Raw genomic sequence first — 21,693 nt, 5'->3', positions numbered from 1 at the left:
TCTGAGCTCTGCATAGAGTTTATAGAACGTCTATACACACTACAGTCCATTTGAAAGGTTTTAGGTCCACTTTTCGGTCATGTTGTCAGATCAGTTCTTTTTCCCTCATTAATCACAGTTACATAACAGAAAACACCTTTCAGTGTAAATTCATTTATAAAAACATAGCTGATATGTCCAATATAGTAATTTTTACCCTTCAGCTGTAAAAGACTGATAGGTATTGTTGTCACCCTGCCAGGCCCGCGTGTAATGTTGACATCCAAGTTTATGAACACAATAACTTGAGAAAGACTTTCGATTGATTCCATAGAGACCTTGGTCAAGGTCAAGGTTAGAAGCCAAGTGTTCTGAAAATCTTGTGAATATGATAAGAAGGTGGTCAGAATTTTGAAAATGATAAGATAGGTTTGTCTACTAGGAGGCTGACAACACTGTCGAGAAAGGTGGGACAGAGAGAGATCAAGTCCCCCTGACATCACATCTGATTGGGGATAAAAGGTCTTAACATCCAGCCTCATGTTTAAAATGATCATAGTGCTAAAACAGAGCTTCTAGTAAATCATTGATTTTGATGGTCTGAGAGCAGAGAGTCTCTATGGGGATGCAGTTTGTGGAGGATGACAGAAAACGAGAATCTGCAGAGAGGTGTGTTAGACTGCAACTCTACTTCCTGGTCCCAGCTCTGGATAGTCATGTTTTGGGGAATTTGATACATTTGTTCAGATTTCTAGGAATGAGAGCTGCGCCATCCATAGTGGGATAGATTCCATCTCCCCAGCCACCTCCTCCAAGATTTGGGGGGACACCAAGATGTTCTCAGACCAGCCAAGTGCTCTGGGGCTTCAACCAGGGAAGCATCCTTGTCAGATATCCTGAACACCTCAACTGGTTTGTTTCAGTGTGGAGGAGCAGCAGCTCTAATTTGAGGCTCAGCCACCCTTCTTCTGCAGGACCATTGGGGTCATGTGTTGGTCAGCAGTGAAGGATGGGTGTCCTGGAGGTGTGTTTCCTGACTTTTGAGGCTAGCTACTCTGATATTTTTTTAAATGCTCAGCAGCCTGGCTTATTAATAAACTACCAAAATAATAACACTTAATATACCAGCTTTCATGTCATGAGCACAACCAGAAGGAGTGTTTTGCGACTTCCTGGTTGTCCAAACTTCTTTTTTAATTAAAGCAGAATCAGTCCAAATCTAAAAGCAAAATCAAATGAATTTATTATTCAACCAAATTGCACAGACATTTTAAAAAAAATGATAATCTGGCCATGACAGACACACAGATAGAGACACATGGACAAGAGAAACTACGACTTTGGAATCTCATAGTAACTACCACTAATATATCCCCAGCACTGGGAGAAGAGCCGAGTTATTTTAACACTCCCATGCAACTACAGGTCAACACACAACTTCTAGCATCCTATACGTCTTAGAAAAACAGAAAAAAGGTAGTTGTAGTACGTGTGTGTGTGCGCTGTTGGAATGACAGGCTGGTTGTTGGTCGAGACCGAGTATGGATGGTTGATGTTGAACGTGGATCTAAAAGTCTTCAGAGCACCACTGTATACCCACTTTTGCAAAATGGCCAAACTCCTTACAATATTTACAAAAATATAAAATGTAAATAAAAATACAAACAAATTTTCTTTTTAAACACATTTTTGTTACGAAAGGAGGACTGAGGTGTAGAAGGTTTGCTGGCTGTCTTTCAACAGTGTCGTCCTCCGTGCAGAGTGGGCGCTGCAGACACTACTGATCTGTCTTCTGCTTCTTGCTTTCAACCTCATCCTGAAAACCGAGAAGATCGAGGTTAGAGGTGATGCTGCACAAAATTACAACACCGCTATTGATGTTTTGTTATCCCCCTTTTCACAAGTAAAAATGAAAGTTTGCCAGCAGGTTAACAAAACATATTTCAAAGACGTGCTCTGAACTTTTCTATCCCTCACTAAAAAACGTTTCAGGTAAAGATAACATCCATCCAGATACGTGTTAAACAGGACATTGTTTTATGTTTTTATTATCATTATTATTATTATTATTTAAAGGAATCTTAGATAACTGTTGGATTATGCACTGTAAATCTGTAGGGTTTTTATAATTTGAAACTATACAGAAAACTGAGCTAAAGTTTCAAATATATGATATTTTGAGTATCAAATCTGGGTTCAGGATAAATAACACTGAAGCCCTTCAGTGTGACTGATCTGCTGTAACCCTAACTGTTCTTGCTGTTTTTAGCATAAAAAGCTGCTCCTGTAAGCTGGACACATCCTCACATCGTCATCGTCATCGTCATCAGCTGCTCTCTTCCCCCTCGGTCCATCAATGTCATCTTCTTCATCGTCCTCCTCGTCACCTGAATACAAAAAGATAAAGCTTGTTAGAATGAAACAGTAGAACAAATCGAGGCTTCAGTTCAGTATTTTTCACCCCACCTGGATCACACTGTGACTGCTGTGACTTCTAAACAGATGTCTTGTCAAACTTTATCAATAAATAATGCAGACAAATTTCTATCTATTTACATGAATAATTGGTCTTATGTGTAGTTATCCATCGTGTGTATGATTCATAATTTAGATATGTAGCAAACCCTTGGCCTTCTCTCAATAAGCTTCACGATGTAGTCACCTGAAATGGTTTTCACCTCACAGCTGTGCCTTGTCAGGGTTCATTTGTGGAATTTCTTGCCCCCTTAATGGGGTTGGGACCATCAGTTGTGTTGTGCAGAAGTTAGCTTGCTACACAGCTGAGAGCCCTATTTGACTACTTCATATTATGGCATGAACCAATCCGCTAAGTACAGAGAAACAACAGTCCATCGTTGCTTTAAGAAGTAAAGGTCAGTCAATCTGGAAAATTGCTAAAACTTTGAATCTGTCCCCAAGTGCAGCCGTAAAACTATCAAGCACTATGACTAAACTGGCTTACACGAGAACCTCCCCAGGAAAGGAAGACCAAGAGTCACCTCTGCTGCTGAGGGTATATATTTCTGAGTCACCAGCCTCAGAAATTGCAAGCACCTCAGATTAGAGCCCAGATAGAGAGACTGCAGGTATCAGGCCTTTATGGCCAAATAGCTGCTACAAAACCACCACTCAGGAAAAGCAACAAGCAGAAGAGATCTGTTTGGGCCAAAAACAAGAAGGAATGGCCATTACACCAGTGGAAATCTCTGCTTTGGTCTGATGAGTCCAAATTTGAGATCTTTGGTTCCAACCATCGTGTCTTTGTGTGACACAGAAAAGGTTGAATGTTGAATCCTCACCCTATCTCTAAGAGAGATTGGGTGAGGATTCATTTCCCCCATTTGGATCTGTGATCTCATTCTTTTGGTCACTACAGCTTGTGACTGTGGGTGAGGGTAGGGACGTGGTTGACCAGTAAATTACAGACCCAATATCTGATTTACAAACATGAGGACTGAAAATTTCCAGTTTATCAAACACCACTGAGCAGTCCTTACCTTTAAATCTAACCTTTCCTCTTTCATATCTTTCTCCATCTCGGAGTGAAGTTAGCTCTCTTTCTTTTCTCTCCCTGTGTAATACAGCAGCTGAACCTTTAGCTAGCAACACACTGTGAGACAAGCTGCACACAAGCATCTGTGTTTGCTGATGTTTGTTGAGCTCAAAAACATTCAAAAATGTTGGGAGGTGTTACAAAAATCCAAACTCCTAAAATGACCCCAACACTAAAAACAACGCCACGTCTGCTTTTTCCTCTCACCTCTGCATTATATTGATTGACATGTTTTGTTGTTGTTCTGTTTCATCACCTCTTTGCTCAGCATGGCATAAAAAAAACCTACCTTCTCTATCCTCCTCCTCTTCGTCGCCCACATCCTCCTCATCCTCCTCTACCTCATTGTCTTCCTCACCATTTTCCTTTTCCTGACACGGTGAGACAGATTTATGTTGGTCACCAGTAACACACAAGGACTATCCACGTCCTAAAAGGTGCGAGAGGCGTTAACAGGAGCTGTTCTTACATTTTTGCCATTGGCAGCAGAGTCTTCTCCATTCTCTGTCTCTTCAGTCTGTTTCTTCTCCTTCAGCTCCTGAAACAAAACATATTCTCAGACATGCTGGCCCACTTTTATGAATGCAGGAAGAGCACATGATTAAATGAGATGACCTAATGACCAAGTGTGATCTCAGCATAACTCACTTTATGGTTTCAGAAAATTTTTTAGGAAAGATTATTTAGTTTAGAAAGAGAAAATTGAGCAAAAATGAGAAAAAGGTAAATATAAATTGCATTGACTTAAAGTTTAACTAAATACGACATCTGTCAAAAAACTAATGTAGTTTTGTTTTTTTGTTTTTTTGTTTGTTTTTTTTAATTGAACTTTTAATTGCAAAGCAGGAAAACAGCAGTCACCAGCATATACATACACAGGACAAAGATGCATCTACATGTATGGCAGGACGTGGGAGGCAGAAAGAAAAAGCCAACAGCAATAGTAATAAACAATGAAAAAGGTTAACAATCGTCCCTTTGTTGCCAGGCTAAATCCCGTAAGCCCGATTTCAACCTCTGAGCAGAAGGAGTGTCCAGATAGGCCAAAAAAGGGTCCCGGTAGAAAAGGAAAGGTTTGTCCTTAAGTGCCGTAGAGAAGGCTTCCATTGGCACAATACTTATCACAGACTGTAGCCACTGGTTGACAGATGGAGCCTTATCAGAAATCCACAGTAAATGGTAAATGGCCTGTATTTATATAGCGCTTTACTAGTCCCTAAGGACCCCAAAGCGCTTTACATATCCAGTCATCCACCCATTCACACACACATTCACACACTGGTGATGGCAAGCTACATTGTAGCCACAGCCACCCTGGGGCGCACTGACAGAGGCGAGGCTGCCGGACACTGGCGCCACCGTGCCCTCTGACCACCACCACAGTACCATAATGCACTTTCGAGCGTAGTGTAGCAGTATGTGAAGGAGATCTTTGCTGCGAAAGCCGGCAGGTAGCTCATCATTTAGTCCTAACAAGCAAGTCCTTGGACCCAGATGCAGTCGGCAATTAAATATAACACATAGCTTATCTATGAGTGATCTCCAAAACTGTAGAATAACAGCACAGCTCCACAGACAATGAAAAAAGGAACCAACAGCAGACTGACATTTGTTGCAGAGATTAGGCAAAGCTGGAAACATAATGTGTCTCTTCTCGGGTGTAATATAAAGCCTATTTATAAGTTTAAACTGCCTCTCCCAAATAGAATTAGATGCCAAGGCTTTGAAAGGACGACAACACAACTCATCCCAAGCCTCAGCATCTATAGCGCCTACGTCTGATTCCCATTGGCCCTTGATTTTGTTAGAGTTATCCATTCTAAGATCAGACAGAATGTTATAAATCTTTTCAGTGATACATTTTAGTTGGGTAGTTTTTACCATGAGTGATTCTGTGGGAGAAAGACCAAACCCTCCATTAAAATCCTTCAATTTAGAAGTAATATCGTGCTTTACCTGAAAGTACTTCAAAAAATCCTTATTGGTCAGACCAAACTTGCTTTTCAGTTGATTAAAAGTAAGAAGAGAGTTCTCATGAACAAGATCACCCACTGTATTAATCCCTTTTTGAGACCAGTCCGCAAAACCAGCCCGAAGACCAGGTAAGAAGTCAGGGTTTTCATGAATAGGAGTAAGTAGGGAGAAACAATTAAAATATCCTTCCAGGCGCCTGACTTTGCGCCAAATAATGAGCATATTCTTTAGCACCATATTATCTTGTGTTAGAACTGTGGCTTTACCTGAGGAAATATATAGCAGGTTCCGCAACGGAATGCCCTTTAAAGAAGTGGACTCAGCGCTGAGGTAAATAGAATCCGGATCGTCCATAAACCATTCTGTAAGAAATTTAAACTGTGCAGCCAAGAGGTATTGTGGGAAGGAGGGAGCGGCAAGACCGCCTTTCTGAACAGGCAAACACAGAAAACTGTATCTCAGCCTAGGTCTTTTCTTACGCCATATAAAAGAAATAATTGAACCATTTAATTTTGACAAAACCTTTTTGGACAGAGCAAGCGGTAACATCTGGAATAAATACAAGAGGCGAGGGAGGATATTCATCTTGACCAGGTGAATACGACCTAAGAGAGACAGAGGGAGGCTGCACCACCTACCCAAATCGCGATTGATGGTCTAAATCAAAGGGGTGTAGTTCAGACTATACATTTCTTTTAGATTCGGTGAAATCTTTACCCCTAAATAAGTGAAACCGGAGTAATGTAGTTTTTTAAAGAAAACATTTTCTTAAATGCAAAAATAGATAAATGATCTAAAGTACTGTAATGTCAAATGATATAAGGTATACATGCAACATAATACATAAAATAAAACTGTCTGTTAGGCTTTCTTACGTTAACAGTGGGAAAAGGTTCTGACAGTGTTGTATCTGCTGGATGACATAGATTAGGTATGTGTTCATGAGTATGTGACTTTGTGCAGGTGTGTGTCTGCATGTTTACATGTGCAAAATGATTGAGTGAGTTTGTTTTTAAGCCTTTAAAGGAGCATGTGGTAGCAGCGGTGAAGAAAAGTGAGCATATGCACATTCTGAAGATTTTGTCCTGCTGAACACAACGTTATGATGCTGCACATGTTAATAATTAATGTCAGTAATCATTTGGTGCAACGTAACAGCCCCAGGCCAGTGGCTCATGATCCACAACATTTTTATTAGTCTGTGGGGGAAAAAGCTTTTCATTTTATATTTTTAAATATTAAAACAATTTCATTAACACAATATTTTATAATATTTCACTTTAAATCTGAAAAATAATGTTACAAAAGCTTCAAATAAATACTGTCTAGTACACCTCATGGCCCCCTTTAGACTCAGGTGTTGCAGGTCACCTGCAGCAGCCTAATCTAAACGTGGTATCAGACTAAGTGAACAGTTCATCTGCATATTTTAATGTAGCCGTACGTCTGTAGCTTAACTGTAGATTTGTTGCTGTGTAGAACAAAGAGCCGTGGATGGAGCAGCTACAGGGTTTGCTTTTCTTTACATTGGAGTTTGTTGATCAGGTTCTTTGATGACGGGCTCCTGCCAGCTTTACCCACTGAAGGTTTTAATGGTCATTACAGCTAGAAAAAAGTTTTCACTCCAGCTGAGCTCAATGTGTCGTCTCCTCTTTGCCCTTTGTAGTGCACAGTGTAGACAGACGTCAAGCCAACGTTAACATGTGACATTATCATCACTGCTTCTGTTGTGTTACCAGGCTTTCTGTTGAAACACTGGGCTCTGCGTGGGCTTTATGTTGTCGTACTTTTTACTCACATGCATGCTTCTAAATACGTTTCTATTGCAGGTCTATTTTTTGTTACAAATGTGGGCGAGCGTTACAGTACGGAGGAGTATTTTTGTTTTCTTTTGTTTCTTTTAAACAAAATGTGCAGATTACAGTTGTTTACAGGCTAGCTTCCACAGCTCCTATACCCTCTACAAAATGTCTTGTGTGGTTGAGTTAGTGAAACAAATTGATCGACCAGCTTGTGACACAACCTACATCCTCTGTATTGCACATGGTGTAACCATCGATATCCTTGCACCTGTCCACTGCAGCCACTTCATTTTTTACAAATCTGTCCAACTCTTCCCTGACCAGATGCAGCTTTCTGCACCATCTTTTCAACATTGGAGTGGATAGACTGTAAAATCTAATTAGTTCACAAAACTTAAAAAAATTTAATCAAATATGCAAACTTATTGCCTAAAAAAAATAATAACGAAAAGAAAAACATACAAAAAGCTTATTTAAAATAACCAAGTTAGGGCAACTTATTAATTATGAGTACATTGGTCATAATTAGTTCTTAGAGTTTTAAAAAAAAAAATATGCAAGCTCGTTGCCTCAAAAAAGAAATAAGCGTACTTAAGATCACCAACTTAGGACAGCTTCTTCATTGTGAGTACACAGCACTAAGAATATCTTGGATTTTCTGAACAATAGTAAATGTTTGGTCAATGACAAACATTTCAAGATCAATTATATTAAAAAAAAAAAAAAAAAACTTCTGAAAAAAAAAAAATTGTGGTAAGTTACTATTTTTAATTTGTCTACATACAAACTGAATGCAACTAAAATCACATTGCTTTTTATATTCCTTGAGTTTAAGAGATTTCTAGTTCAACAACACTCAGATATAAACACTGTCAGTATAATTAAAAACACTTCTCGTAATGTAGTTAAAATCAGCCCAACTTTTATTTTCAAACGCAAAAAAGTATATCAGCCAACATACTGGACACTGTTCTGCTGAACAACAAACAAGTATACTGCCGCTATAGTAGCCTGTGTTATTGAATTTTATTTTAAATATTACCAAATGTAAATTTCATATTTATTTGTTACACAATTTAAAGCTTTAATAACCGTATAATGAAACAAAGTCCTAGTTTCAATTTCTGTCTATCTATCAAATGTTCAGTGTAGTCTGTAGCTCTAACACCACATTTGTTGTGCATTTAAACACACAAGCTTGTAATACTTTAAGGATGTGAAGGTCCTGGCATTACTTTCAAAATGACTGTCATAGATTTAGGTGATTCAAATATAAGTGCCTGAAGAAAGTCTTTAACATTGTCCCAACATCCCCGTACAGTGGCAGTGGATGTGGGTTGGAGATCCAATGACCTTGAAGATGCAGGTGACCATCTTCACTGACCACACCATCTGTGACGGAGGACTCATCTCTCCTTGCGTTCTGCAAGGAAACAATCATATTCTTTAGAACTCATTCATTCTCTTCCGCTTATCCTTTTCAGGTTGGCGGCGGGAGGCTGGAGATAATCCCAGCTACCATAGAGAGGCAGGGTACACCCTGGACATGTCGCCAGTCTGTCACAACACATGAGACAGGCAACCATTTACACTCTGATTCACACCCACTTGCACTTTCGAATAACCAATTGACCTGACCACATGTCTTTGGTCGTGGGATAGTCCGGAGTACCTGAAGAGAACCCACGCCAACACGACCATGCAAACTCCACACAGAAAGGCCCTGGCCAGGTGGCGGAATCGAACTAATCACCGCGCTGCCCATTCTTTAGAACACCAAGTTATATTTGCTCTTAAAACATTTTTTCTGCATTTTAGACAATCAAGTTACATTATTACACTGTTTTCAAAAAATGCCGTCAATTTGATATAACCAATTATGCCATCCATCCATTTTCTTCCACTTATCCACAGCTGGGTCGCGGGGGCAGGGGCCTAAGCAGAGAACCCCCAGACCGCATGTCCTGGGTCTGCTCTGGGGCCTCCTCCCGGTGGGACACGCCCAAACCACCTCGACTGGCTCCTTTCGATGTGGAGGAGTAGCAGCTCTACTCTGAGGATGATTGCAGCTGTGGCCCCAATCCATCTGCCAATCTTTTGTTCTTCTCTCTGCTCATTTGTGAACAAGACCCCAAGATACCTAAACTCTTCCATTTGGGGCAGCAACTCGTCCTTTAGCCAGAGTGGACGCTCCACCCTTTTCCAGCTGAGGACCATGGCCACAGATCTGGAGGTGCTGATTCTCATTCCCGCCACTTCACACTCAGCTGTGAACTGCTCCATTGCGAGGCGGAGGCCACCACCTGGCTAACCAAGGCTGGTAGGACTCTTCCTTCAGCTTGATGCCTCCCTTCTGAGATTACCACCACGACAGGCACCAACCACCTACCGGCCGCAGCTCCTTGCTGCAGCAGCATCAGCTATGGAGGTGCAGAACATTGTCCATTTTGACTCAATGTCCCCACCCTCCCTTGGAAACTGTTGAACTGGGATATTAAGATCTCCTGAACTGGGGCTTCTGGCAGGCATCCCATGTGCAGCCTATATGCTTGGGTGTGACAGGTCTGTCCAGCATCCTCCCCCACCACCTGATCCAACTCAGTTGAGTTGATAGCTCAAACGTTCAGACTTCGCTATATACTGTACAGACATTGTGGTACCTCTAAACTAAGTTTGTGAGATATAATCTTTCAAGAAATGCAGCCCAAACTGTTGTTTGTATTTACTTACACAACATGTCTAATGAAATGTACACAAAGTCCTGCTTTAATGCGTCTGAGGACAACAGCATAATGCAGTCATATCTGAGGACTAATAACAGAAAGCACGAAAAGCTTGGTAAAGAAACAATTTCCCAAAGCCAAAGAATAAATTAGAGGAGTAAAACAGGTTGGTCTAAAGTATGATTAAACATTTAGCATGATTGATATAGATGACACTGAATATTACTAATCTACTGGAAAACAAAAAATACTTACCACTCAACTGATGTCTGTCCAACAGCTCCTTTTCTAGACTTGCAAGAGTTCAGTGTAATGTGGGCAATCATTAAACTCTTTCAGTCTAACGACAATTCTGCAAACTCTCTGAGAAATCTCTGACAAAGTAAAAAGAAAAAAGAAAGAAAGAAAACAAGAATAAAAACCAGCAAATTATTCAGAAGCAGATTAGATGCCTAATGGCTGTGCAACCATAGATAACTTACAACATAAAGTTCTGTTGTTTACAACATAGAACTTAATGTTGTTAAAGTTGTTACTTGTTACAGTTTCTTGTTACAGTTTCTAATAAGCAAGATGACCAGATAAAACTTGTGGCTGTGTTTATATCTAACACAGGCTACCCCAAAATGTTTCTGGATGTCTTAAATTTGACTTTCACAACAAAACTTGTATACGAATACAGTTTTTAGTAAAAAGTAATGGTATTAAGACTACTTTTTTAAAAATGTAACTAAGCAGAAATTTTGCTAGTTAAATAGAATAGAATAGAATAGAATTCAACTTTATTGTCATTGCACATGCACAGGTACAGGGCAACGAAATGCAGTTTGCATCCATCCAGAAGTGCTTTAGTGATATAGATATATTGTAATATATATTAGCAATAGTATAGATATGTAAGTATACTACAGAAATGGGTCTATTATGGTATGTTATAATGTACACGGTATGAAGTATGTTGTGAATATTCTATAACTAAGTATGTAAAGGCTGTAGTGAGTACAAGCTATGTACAGGCTATGAACAGGATATAAATATGAAAAACTATACAGAATATGAAATAAATAACTTTACAGAAATCTGAGATATACAGCTATACAGAAATGGGAACTGTAAAAGCAGTAATGTAAAAGCAGTTTGTTTATGTTGATAAAGAATGGCTAGATTTGACATTCACAGATGCCGCAGATGTAGCCATAAAGCATTAAAACAAATGCAGGAATTTGAATACATGCTTGTAAATTATTGTGCTTTTGCCACCTAACAGTTTGTGTGAGGTGAAAACATGACAACGCTGCTAAGAGGCAAGGCAAGGCAAGTTTATTTGTATAGCACAATTCAACAACAAGGTGATTCAAAGTGCTTTACAGAGACATTAGAAACAAGAACAAATAAAAAGCATGATTTAAAATTGAATAAAACAAGTAAATAAACTAACTAACTAATTAACAAACAAACAAACAACAGTATATAAAATCAAAACAGATAAAATCAGAACAGTAGATAAAATCAGTAGTTAAATGTAAGTTTTGAAATTTAAGCTTAAAGTGTGGATTTGGTGCTTTATTCAAATGCAGCTGAGAACAGGTGAGTCTTCAACCTGGATTTAAATAAACTGAGTGTTTCAGCTGATCTGAGGCTTTCTGGGAGTTTGTTCCAGATATAAGGAGCATAAAAGCTGAATGCAGCTTCTCCGTGTCTGGTTCTGACTCTGGGAACTGATAAAAGACCGGATCCAGATGACCTGAGGGATCTGGATGGTTCATACTGGGTCAGGAGGTCATTGATGTATTTTGGTCCTAAACCATTCAGAGCTTTATAGGCCAGCATCAGAACTTTAAAGTCTATCCTCTGACGGACAGGCAGCCAGTGTAAGGACCTCAGAGCTGGACTGATGTGGTCCACTTTTTTGGTCTTAGTGAGGACTCGAGCAGCAGAGTTCTGAATGAGCTGTAGTTGTCTGACTGATTTTTTAGGTAGACCTGTAAAGATGCTGTTACAGTAATCAAGCCTACTAAAGATGAATGCATGGACTAGTTTTTCCAGGTCCTGTTGAGACATCAGATCTTTTATCCTTGATATATTCTTGAGGTGATAGTAAGCTGACTTTGTTATTGTCTTAATGTGTTTTTCTAAGTTTAGGTCTGCATCCATCACTACACCCAAATTTCTCGCCTGGTTTGTGGTTTTTAGATGTATAGATTGAAGTTCTCTGGTGACCTGTAATCGTTTTTCTTTGGCGCCAAAGACTATTACCTCAGTTTTGTTTTTGTTTAGCTGGAGAAAATTGTGGCACAACCAGTCATTGATTTCCTCAATGCATTTACCAAGAGCCTGTACAGGGCCTCGGTCTCCTGGTGACATTGTGATATATATTTGTGTGTCATCTGCATAGCTGTGATAGTTTATTTTGTTGTTGTTTATAATCTGTGCCAGTGGGAGCATGTAGATGTTAAACAGAAGGGGTCCCAAGATGGAACCTTGGGGAACTCCACATGTGATACTTGTCTGCTCAGATGTGAAGTTACCTATTGATACAAAGTATTTCCTGTTTTCTACGTATGTTTTGAACCAGTTTAGTACAGTTCCTGAAAGACCTGTCCAGTTCTCCAGTCGTTTGAGTAATATGTTGTGGTCAACTGTATCAAATGCTGCACTGAGATCCAGTAAAACTAGGACTGACATTTTTCCACTGTCTGTATTCAGACATATGTCATTAAACACTTTGGTCAGAGCGGTTTCAGTGCTGTGGTTCTGTCTAAAACCTGACTGGAAGGCATCGTAGCAATTATTCTGTTTTAAGAAGTAACTGAGCTGTTGGGAAACTGCTTTTTCAATGATCTTACTTAAAAACGGGAGATTTGAGATCGGCCTGTAGTTGTTCATTTGTGTCTTGTCAAGAGCTGCGAAAACGTCTCGTCTCTTATCTAATGATTTATAAGCTCACCTTTCCCATTTCGAATCAACAACAGTTAGTTTCACTGAGAGAAATGTAAACGAAAAAGTTAAAGCTGCAGGGTTTATGTTTTTTTAACCAACAGAAGCCGAGAGGCGGCAGCATGCTACAAGGCTAGGCTAACACTGGCTAGCAAGTTTATAAACCTGACACTGCAAGAAGGCAGAAAAAGTAAATTATTTACTCACCAAATCAGCGCACCTCCTATAAGAATCACAGTAATGCCAACAATAACCACTTAAGCTGAAGCTTCTCCAGCTGCATCCAGGTTTGCTCATCATAGTCCAGAAACAAAAAACATACATGCCATGAAAGTGGAGGAGGAAAGCAGCCACATGGCATTTTTAAACCACATCATCTTATCCTTCCACTGAAGGAAGACTGCCTTTTACAATTTCTCTGCAAAGTCATGCCATGATGAATTAAAACAAAATAAAATGACCATTTCACATGGTTTTAACTGGTTTAGTAGGCATTTGTATGACCTAAGATGCATGTTCTCAATATAGTTCTTTGTTTTTGTGTAGAAACAAAAAAACAAACAACAAAAAAAATACTAGGAATAAAAAAGCAATGAGAAAAAGCAAATCAAAAATGTATAAATTTTTTTTTTTTTTTAGCTGTACAGCTGGGTGACTTTATATAATATTCCAATAGTGATACAAACTGTCAGATAATGAAGTATCTGAAGTACAATTTCATTAAGTCACCTACACAGAGGGTATGGCAGCCATGGCAGTTTGCCTTGAAAACAACAACCGTGATCTCCACATTTCAGCTTTCCTCAAAATAATAAGGAAACACCACAGAGAAAGCCTCTCATCACCACAAACCAAAAGATTAGACAAAAGACTAATTACCGCATCATCATTATTTATCTATGCCTAAAACAAATAGAAAACAAATACTCAAAGTGAATATTTTTGTCAGTATGAGCGCAAAACCTCTCGGGTTTTTCCCTCCTGTCCTCACCTCTGTGGAAATGGGATGCCAGTTATCGTTTACAAACACAGTGCTTCGACGCTTTAAGTTGCAGTTGGCTGGAAAAACAAAAGTTAGTTTTAACAAAGTAGTTTTCGGTGCCTTTCATGAACGCTCACTCTGCTTTCCAGTAGCACGCTCTAAACAGAGCATATTTACATGAATGCAGCATTTCACAGGATTCCTTCTAAACATGGCTGAACAGGACTACAAATCTATTCTTCACTCGTGAAATTGGGGTACATGATGCTCTGTGCTGAGTTTGCATAATAAAACGCGCGTTTGCACCCTGCCACTCCAGGTCTTTGGAGTGGTTTTCCAGTGTCTGTGTGCTAGTTTAAGTGCTTGATGAGTTGTTGGACTGCCTCTGTGTGGTTAAGAGACTGAAATAATCTCCATGTCTCTCATCTTATCTGATTGCCATAAATAGTTCTTAAAACACTGAGCCTTTGCCTTGGGTTTGATAACTAAAGGCTCCACATTAAAACGAGTGGATTAGACTGAAATTTCTACTTACTCTGAATTATTCTTAGACACTACACTAGGTTATCCAACTAATTAGGCTGCTTTTGAAGGTGTAATGATTATTCAATTGACCTGAGGTCTGCTGATGTAAGAAGGGCTGATTACATTTGCAAAGAGCATATTATGAACAGCACATTATGATTGGGAGCTGAGCCCCCCTAAGAGTTTGAACCTAGAATGGCACCTGGTTAGACGAAAGGAAGGCTTCCACCCCTCGTGGAGCGCGCGAGTCGGCTTGCAGACAGACATGCACAGCTTCACGGGCACGGCTCGCGCGCCAGCTGTTTGAATTAGCGTGTACCTGTAGAACACCCTGCGCCGCGTCGCTCGCTGTCAGCCTTTGTTTGAAATAGAGCTGCTCGGAAACAAACTGAGCAGAAACCACCAGCGTCCCCTCGGCATCACTCAGTACTACAGTACCAGCGGGTACACGAGGCGCGAGGAAACTGAGACATTAAAGAAAACTCGGTTAAAGAAGAAGAGAGGCCCGAGGGTCGGGCACAGCAGCCTGCCTCCACCGTGACGACACTGGTGAGAAACACAGGAGCGTGCGCGCTCCCAGCTCCGCTGAGGGCCACAGTAGCAGTGAGGTGGAGCTCCACATGCATAAACTCAGATTATTGCTCGATCGCGTCACTGGAGTTACAGACAACACAGAGCTGGACAGTTAGAAACATGCGTGTCCACACCGTTTCACCGCAGCGGAACTACCATTTGCTTTTGTGAATGATTACACGAATACGTATCAGAAGCACTAACAATGTCTGTCCCGTATTCAGTAAGTGAAAATAAAATAAACAATAAAAGGTAAAAAAAAAAAAAAAAAAAAAAAAAGAAGCACTAACAATGAAGCCGATATTTACTATGTTAAACCAAAACCAGAACAGTAGTTTAACAAGACTAGATGTGGCTCTGTGATAGTCCCGCGGTCGTGAATGGAAACACTCGGTGCCGGGCGGGAGATAACCCACTCTGCTATCCTACCTCCATCCCTGAAGGTCTTTATTTGCTTTCGGTCACTGCTTCGACTTCTAAACGTTCCCCAAACAGTAAAAGTAATAGTTCTGCGCGCCTCAGCCGGTTCAGTTCCCTCAACTATCCGAGAGTTTGGCGACAGATCGGGACAGCCCTCACAGAACACACACCTGCATTGACGAGTACAGCGGCCGTATATGTAGTTTGTGAAATGACAGACAGGCATCCTACAATCTCTGCATGTCTGACTCTAAATGAAACTGGGAGGCGGTATTAAGCTGCCCACCGAGGAAGCTTAGAAATGTTCCCTGTGCCAAAACTAGTACCTTAATAAGCCCGTCTTTATTCCTCATCCATTAGCTCCGATCCTTCAGTACATATGTCAATGGATGACAAATGTGTAGATTTATATTAGAATTTCGTGCATACAAGCAGGTCATAATGAATATCATCTAGAAAACTGGTAGTCTTCTTTTTCATACGCACTGTGCTTAAAATAGAAAAATTAGTAACATGTTACAGTTATAAATGGAAGCAAGAGTTAGAAAAAGCATCGTGCCCTGTCTCCTTCTATTGTCCTTACCTTGGTGCTCAGTTCTCCGCTGCTTTCCACCTGGTTGTCTGCCATATTAGATATATAAAAGGAAATTATTAATATCCAGTCAGAATATAGCAAAAAATAAAAATGAACGTATTGTAATTATTCCAGCTGCTGTGTTAAGATAATCGTTGCGCTGTCAGCTGCTTGTCCGCCAGCTGGAGCTCCCTTCTTTATAGAGCAGTGGGCGGAGAAGGGTGTCCAGAAGCGAACTGTGATTGGTGGTTTGGCTTTGACAATGTCCAGCCTACTATTGGCGAGGGGAAAACAATACCCAGCCCTCCTTGTGAGTGTGTGTGTGGGTCCTGACATTGATACACTATAAATCTCACACATGCTGTGTTGCACACACACACACACAGTGCATGTTTAACTTGAACAATTTCACAAGCTAGAGCCTGCACTTTATACTTCATACTACAATATCGTGGCTCAAGAGTTGGGAGTTCGCCTTGTAATCGGAAGGTTGCCGGTTCGAGCCCCGGCTTGGCAGTCTCGGTCATTGTGTCCTTGGGCAAGACACTTCACCCGTTGCCTACTGGTGGCGGTCAGAGAGGGCCCGGTAGCGCCGGCAGCCATTGAGTCCCTGAGGACATGTCAGTGGAGTGCAAATGTGTAGATTTATATAATTATATTAGAATTTCGACGCTTTACTATACAGACCATTTTACTGTCATACATCTGCTGTTCAGTTGTGTAAGAAGCATCGCCTAATTACGCGTATTGAAAGGAGCGATGCTGAGGTAAAATACCCCAACAGCATAATGGGCAGGCACCTAGATTTTACTTCAGTAAAAGTACTAAAGTATTTCCAGTGTCATTTAAAAAGCTGTCATCATGCTATATTACACTACTTCTATTATTATTATTATTATTATTATTATTATTATTATTATTATTATTATTATTATCATTATTATTATTATCCTTCGGAAGTGAACATGCAATAAGATTTTCTTTGACTTTTTTTAAAGGAATAATGCAATCAGTTTCTCTCAGTACTACATGTATCAATTGTATGTGTAGTGGTTGTTATATATTCTTAGCCTACGTGCCAAGATGTGCCAAGATCGCATTTTATGTTCGTTTTTTTCGTATCTGACTATTGCTTCTATCGTCTTTCTATTTGTTCCCAGTTATAGTACTTCTGTATAAGAATGGGAAAGAGAAAGGCTGGACAAGGTAGCGAGATATAGAGAGGAGGGAGAGGAGGGAGGACGGAAGCTTGGTGGCAGGATTGGAAAGGCGTTATGGATCCAAAGGAGGAGAAAGTGTGAACATATTAATATGAAAATATTCTCTGTGGACAGGGCTGCATTTTTTTTTTTTTGGACATTTTCATAATGCGTAGTAGGTTCTTTACTATTAAAGGAAATATTCAATAATCCTAGTAAGACGTTAATACTGGAACTACAAAGTGAAGAAGAACGCTACACTGATTGAATCTGTCCTGTAATCAGGATAGCTTGCATTAAAAATCCCACAGAGGGCTTCGGGGGCTTCCCTCACCAACATGGCGAGTCTTGGAGTCCGTATTGCGTCTTGAATGTTTAACATTTGTCCTGATTGGTTAGCAAACCGGAGTTAACGTAAAACTGACGCTTTGCGCCATGTGAGTGGCTGACAGAGCTGCCAATCACGCAGAGCCGCTTATGAAAGTGTGCGCGCTGTCGGGCAACAGACAAAGACAGGAGCGAATCGGAAGCAGGTGGACGGGCTATTTCTGAGCTGCTCTCAGGCCTCAGAACTCAAATGAAAGAACCTGAAATAACGCATTTCGTAGTTTTAAATTAAAGTTACGTAATGTTTGAACACATTACAGAGCAAACTATGAACCAGTATGTAACAAAAGGAGAGATCCTTAACACACGGTTAAATTCTTTTGTCTTTTTATATCGTCTGTGTCACTTTTCATCAGAGACATCCCAGAGGTCTTGGAGGTGGAGAAGAAATTCCAAATATGAGCGATCAGATGGTTGCAGTGGGCACAGCAATCCTGGAAGAACCAATGTGGTCGATCTCCATCTCTGCTGAGACTGCAGATGCTTGGCTCAGAATTTGGCTTGAACAGCCCATAGGGCCAACCTGGCCTGTATCAACAGTCTGGCTGCTGTTGACAATGTAAAAATAATAATATGGGTAATGTTTTCTTGGATCATTTTAAATACCAACAAATCATTGTTGCTGGTCTTTACTGCCACAACCTACCCTTTTCTAATGACCACCTGAGTGCCCCTCCAAGTCACAATCATGTAAATAGAGAAAAAATAGTACCAAGCATTCTAACCAGTGGGTGGTATGAAGGAGGATGCAATTGATGTTTCTTTCGGAGTAATTAATGTTTGATTTTAATTAGGGCTATAGAGTAATCCATCGATTAACCAAGAAATCACATAAGAAATACTTTTGTCTTATTAATGAGCCTTTGGAAAGCTTCATCAAATACATATTATATAAATAATATACAATGATTACTGTCATATAGATAACAGAAAGCGAGAAAGACCAAGACTGGTGGGTGAGCTCCATTTCCTCACATCAGCAGAGAGAGCGTGGCACACTGTGATGTATAATAATTCAAATATGTCAATAAAAACCGACTCTGCTTTCAAGAAGAAAAATAACACAGGAGGGTTTTTTAGCTCTGATTCTGTCTGGTCTCTAGTTTTTTTCTTGAATTGTGCAGGGCTTGTCTGCATCTTACACTTGGTATACGTGACGTGACCTGAACATAGGACAAGGACTATCAAAATAAAACAGGAAGCACAACAAATAGTCAGACGTGGACGAAGACACACAACCTTAATGCTGGGAACAGGGGGGCATGACTGATTTGGAGAGACAGAGAGGGCACCTGGAACACGGAGTCAGAAACCTAAAGACTAAAAACTATAACATAAGCACAAAAACAATAAAGAGAACCAAAACAATGACTGACACAAAACCAAGGAATATTAACAAAACTCAAAAAGACATGAACACTGGGTCACCACACCCAGGACCATGACAATTCCTCTGCAGATGATCAGTCAGCTGTTTGAAAATCACTCTTTCAACGATTTTTGAGATAAAAAAGAAGCTTGGAGCTTTTTAAGTAATGGTTTAAATACTGCCACCTTTCATGGTCTGTGGTACATAGACAATTATTATAGATAGGCTGATCATATTTAGGACTGAAACTTCATTAATGGTAGGACTTTTATGAGCAGTCTTGTATGAATGGGGTCTGAAAGACACATTGATGGTTTGGAGGACGTAATTACTGAAGTTGACTCAGATCAACTGGAGGAAAACAGTCTAAATGAATATCAACGCTACTGAAAGTAGCTGTACATAATTTTATGTCTGTGAGATGGTTATGAGTAATTTTGTCTCTAACCTCTTAGGACCTGACGTCCACATATGTGGACATCACATTTTGGGTTGTCTAGAACAAAATACTAAATTTTGCTCTACAAGGGCCTGATATCCACTCATGAGGACATACTGCCACTGTTCTATCGACGTTTTAAACGAATGTCTTCATATGTGGATCTCATTTTTCTCAGAAACTAAAATCAGGTAATTCTTTGTTTTTGCATTCATCAGGTCCCAATCAGCCCAAACAGCAAAGAGAAATTAAAAATGCATGCCATGAAAGAGTTCAGGTCTTAGGAGGGTAATGGTGAAAATGATATCTGGGAAGAAGTTCATGAAGTCATTACAAGTTTATGTTAAAAGGATGTTTGTCTCAACAGCGCTCTGGCTACAGCGATGAAGAGAAACTTAGGGTTGTTCTTATTTTCTTCAATCAGTGATGAATAGTAAGATGTTCTGGCTTTGCGAAGGGCTTTCTTATAAAGCAGCAAAGTGTTTCTAAATGATCTTCTACATTTGTGATACGCCATTTTCTCTCCAGCTTACGATTTAGCTGCCAGGGAGTCAGGTACTTCTGATTTTAAAGCTCTATTGTTCACAGGAGCTACAGTATCCAGTGTCATACGTAAAATTATTAACAAGATAATCAACCTCTGTTGGAGTAGTGTTCAGGTAGTGTTGGTACAAGGCATTGAAGAAGATAACTGTGGCTGAAATATATTCTTAAACTGAGTTAAAGCGCTTTGAGAAAGACATCTGTGATGAACTCTACTCCCCACTGCTGTGTGATCCATTCTTGTAAATTCACGTTATTAGGAAATGATCAGACCAAAGAGGGTTTTCAGGAAACACTGTTAAATGTTCAGTTTCTATGTCATATGCCAGAACAAGATCTTGAGTGTGATTAAAGTGGTGGGTGGGTGCTTTGCCGTTTGCTGATAGAAATGTTGCATTTAAAATTACCTGATGGTTAAAAAACGTGACTCCCTTTATGCTCGCTCGTCTTCTACTAGGGGTTAAAAAAAACAAAACACAGTCCCACTTTAACACCTGACTTCCTGACTTTGAAAACACGGTTCTGACTCTCTCATCTTTTATGCGACATCCCCTGATGATTCATATACAAACAGGACTAACTTTTATGTGTTGCTGTTCCGCAAATTGGTAAAAGTAATGAGCCTGTTTTGAAAATGTAAGGAGTAGAAAGTTGAGATATTTGTTTAAAAATAGTTTTCGTTCCAGCCCAGACCTGAGGAGAGCAGCTGCTGGGCTTTGGGAGGGAATATTGTCCCATTCTCATCTTTCAGAGCACTGCAGCTGTTCAGCAGTCCCTGGTCTCCATTGGCCTTTTTCAGTTGTTCAAAGGTTTGCACTACAGACATGCCAGTTCAGCACCTGGACCTTTCTACTAAAAAGCCATTCTGTTTTCCAAATAGAAATAAACATTTTTATTCTCCTGACTTTAGAGCAGTTTTCCACTTTTCCTCAGTCCATTTTAAATTAGCTTTGATCCAGACAGGATGGCTGTGTATATTTTTTATTTATTTATTTACTGCATATAATTGTACTTTGAATTTGAAAGGCAACAAATGGGTATCAGTGTTCTGCATTTGCTACTAACACATTTACATTGGCTGACTGCACTGATGTTAAAGTTTTACTCATAACTAGCAGCGCATGCATTAATCACTGCTTCACAATTCCAGCCCCTATTTTCAGATACATTTCTACTTCCTTCCTCAAATCTCCTCTCCCTCTTCCACCATCACAGGATTGCTGTAATCCTATTTGAAATGGCGGATGAGACAAACATGGGAGGGAGGGAGAAGTGAGGCGCCGCAGAGGCTGCAGGGAAACCCAGAGTGGAGCTGCAGTGTAAAGTGGAGCTGGACTGACCTAACTGCTTTGAACACAGTTAACTTACTGAGAGTCAGCAACTTCAGCTGTGCCTGTTGAATCAACCGCCCCACAACTGTGAAGCATAAGGATGGATTTTTCCTTTGAATGAAAAAAGCAAAACCATAATGAAATCTAAAGCTTCTTTCTTTCACTGACATTCACTGGTCTTTGAGGGTCGCCACATGGTTGATTTCCAATCCCAGTTAGCATAAAGCTAGTGTAAGATTTAGAGTTTAGCACATTACCTTAAACATCCTAAAAAGTACCTGATGTAACCCAACAGGAGCAACACACCCTGTTAACAGCATCACTGAAAAACTTCACCACAGTGCTGCAAACTAGTTTAGCCTGCAAAACATTTTTTTTTCATG

General features: G+C 40.0%; 1 protein-coding gene and 1 long non-coding RNA gene across 3 annotated transcripts; both read right to left on the bottom strand.

Annotated features, from left to right (window-relative positions):
* Positions 1-1,199: 1,199 nt before the first annotated feature.
* LOC113008911 (uncharacterized) lies at positions 1,200-16,264 on the bottom strand. Of its 2 annotated transcripts, none has more exons than XM_026146840.2 (5): positions 16,052-16,264; positions 4,002-4,070; positions 3,822-3,903; positions 2,287-2,366; positions 1,200-1,795 (listed from the first exon to the last, which is right to left on the bottom strand). In XM_026146840.2, the coding sequence occupies exons 1-5, from the start codon at positions 16,094-16,096 to the stop codon at positions 1,757-1,759; spliced, it is 315 nt and encodes a 104-aa protein (XP_026002625.2). In that variant the 5' UTR covers positions 16,097-16,264; the 3' UTR covers positions 1,200-1,756. The 2 variants fall into 2 exon arrangements, with proteins under 2 accessions (XP_026002625.2, XP_080148283.1); XM_080292157.1 differs by having other exon boundaries at positions 1,200-1,789; positions 16,052-16,260.
* Positions 8,209-13,190, bottom strand: LOC113008912 (uncharacterized). The gene is made up of 3 exons (XR_003270083.2): positions 13,176-13,190; positions 10,287-10,405; positions 8,209-8,731 (listed from the first exon to the last, which is right to left on the bottom strand). It is a non-coding gene; the product is annotated as an uncharacterized LOC113008912 (long non-coding RNA).
* Positions 16,265-21,693: the final 5,429 nt, after the last annotated feature.

Source organism: Astatotilapia calliptera, chromosome 17 (assembly GCF_964374335.1).
Source record: "Astatotilapia calliptera chromosome 17, fAstCal68.1, whole genome shotgun sequence".
Lineage (NCBI taxonomy): Eukaryota > Metazoa > Chordata > Actinopteri > Cichliformes > Cichlidae > Astatotilapia > Astatotilapia calliptera.
This window is presented reverse-complemented; position numbering and strand designations above follow the sequence as displayed.

Bases quoted from the DNA above. Each gene is read 5' to 3' on its own strand.
- LOC113008911 (XM_026146840.2), bottom strand. From the start codon at position 16,096: ATGGCAGACAACCAGGTGGAAAGCAGCGGAGAACTGAGCACCAAG. The intron at 4,071-16,051 runs GTAAGGACAATA...GTTTTGTTTCAG, and splicing joins GCGGAGAACTGAGCACCAAG to GAGCTGAAGGAGAAGAAACA. The intron at 3,904-4,001 runs GTAAGAACAGCT...TCACCGTGTCAG, and splicing joins CTGCTGCCAATGGCAAAAAT to GAAAAGGAAAATGGTGAGGA.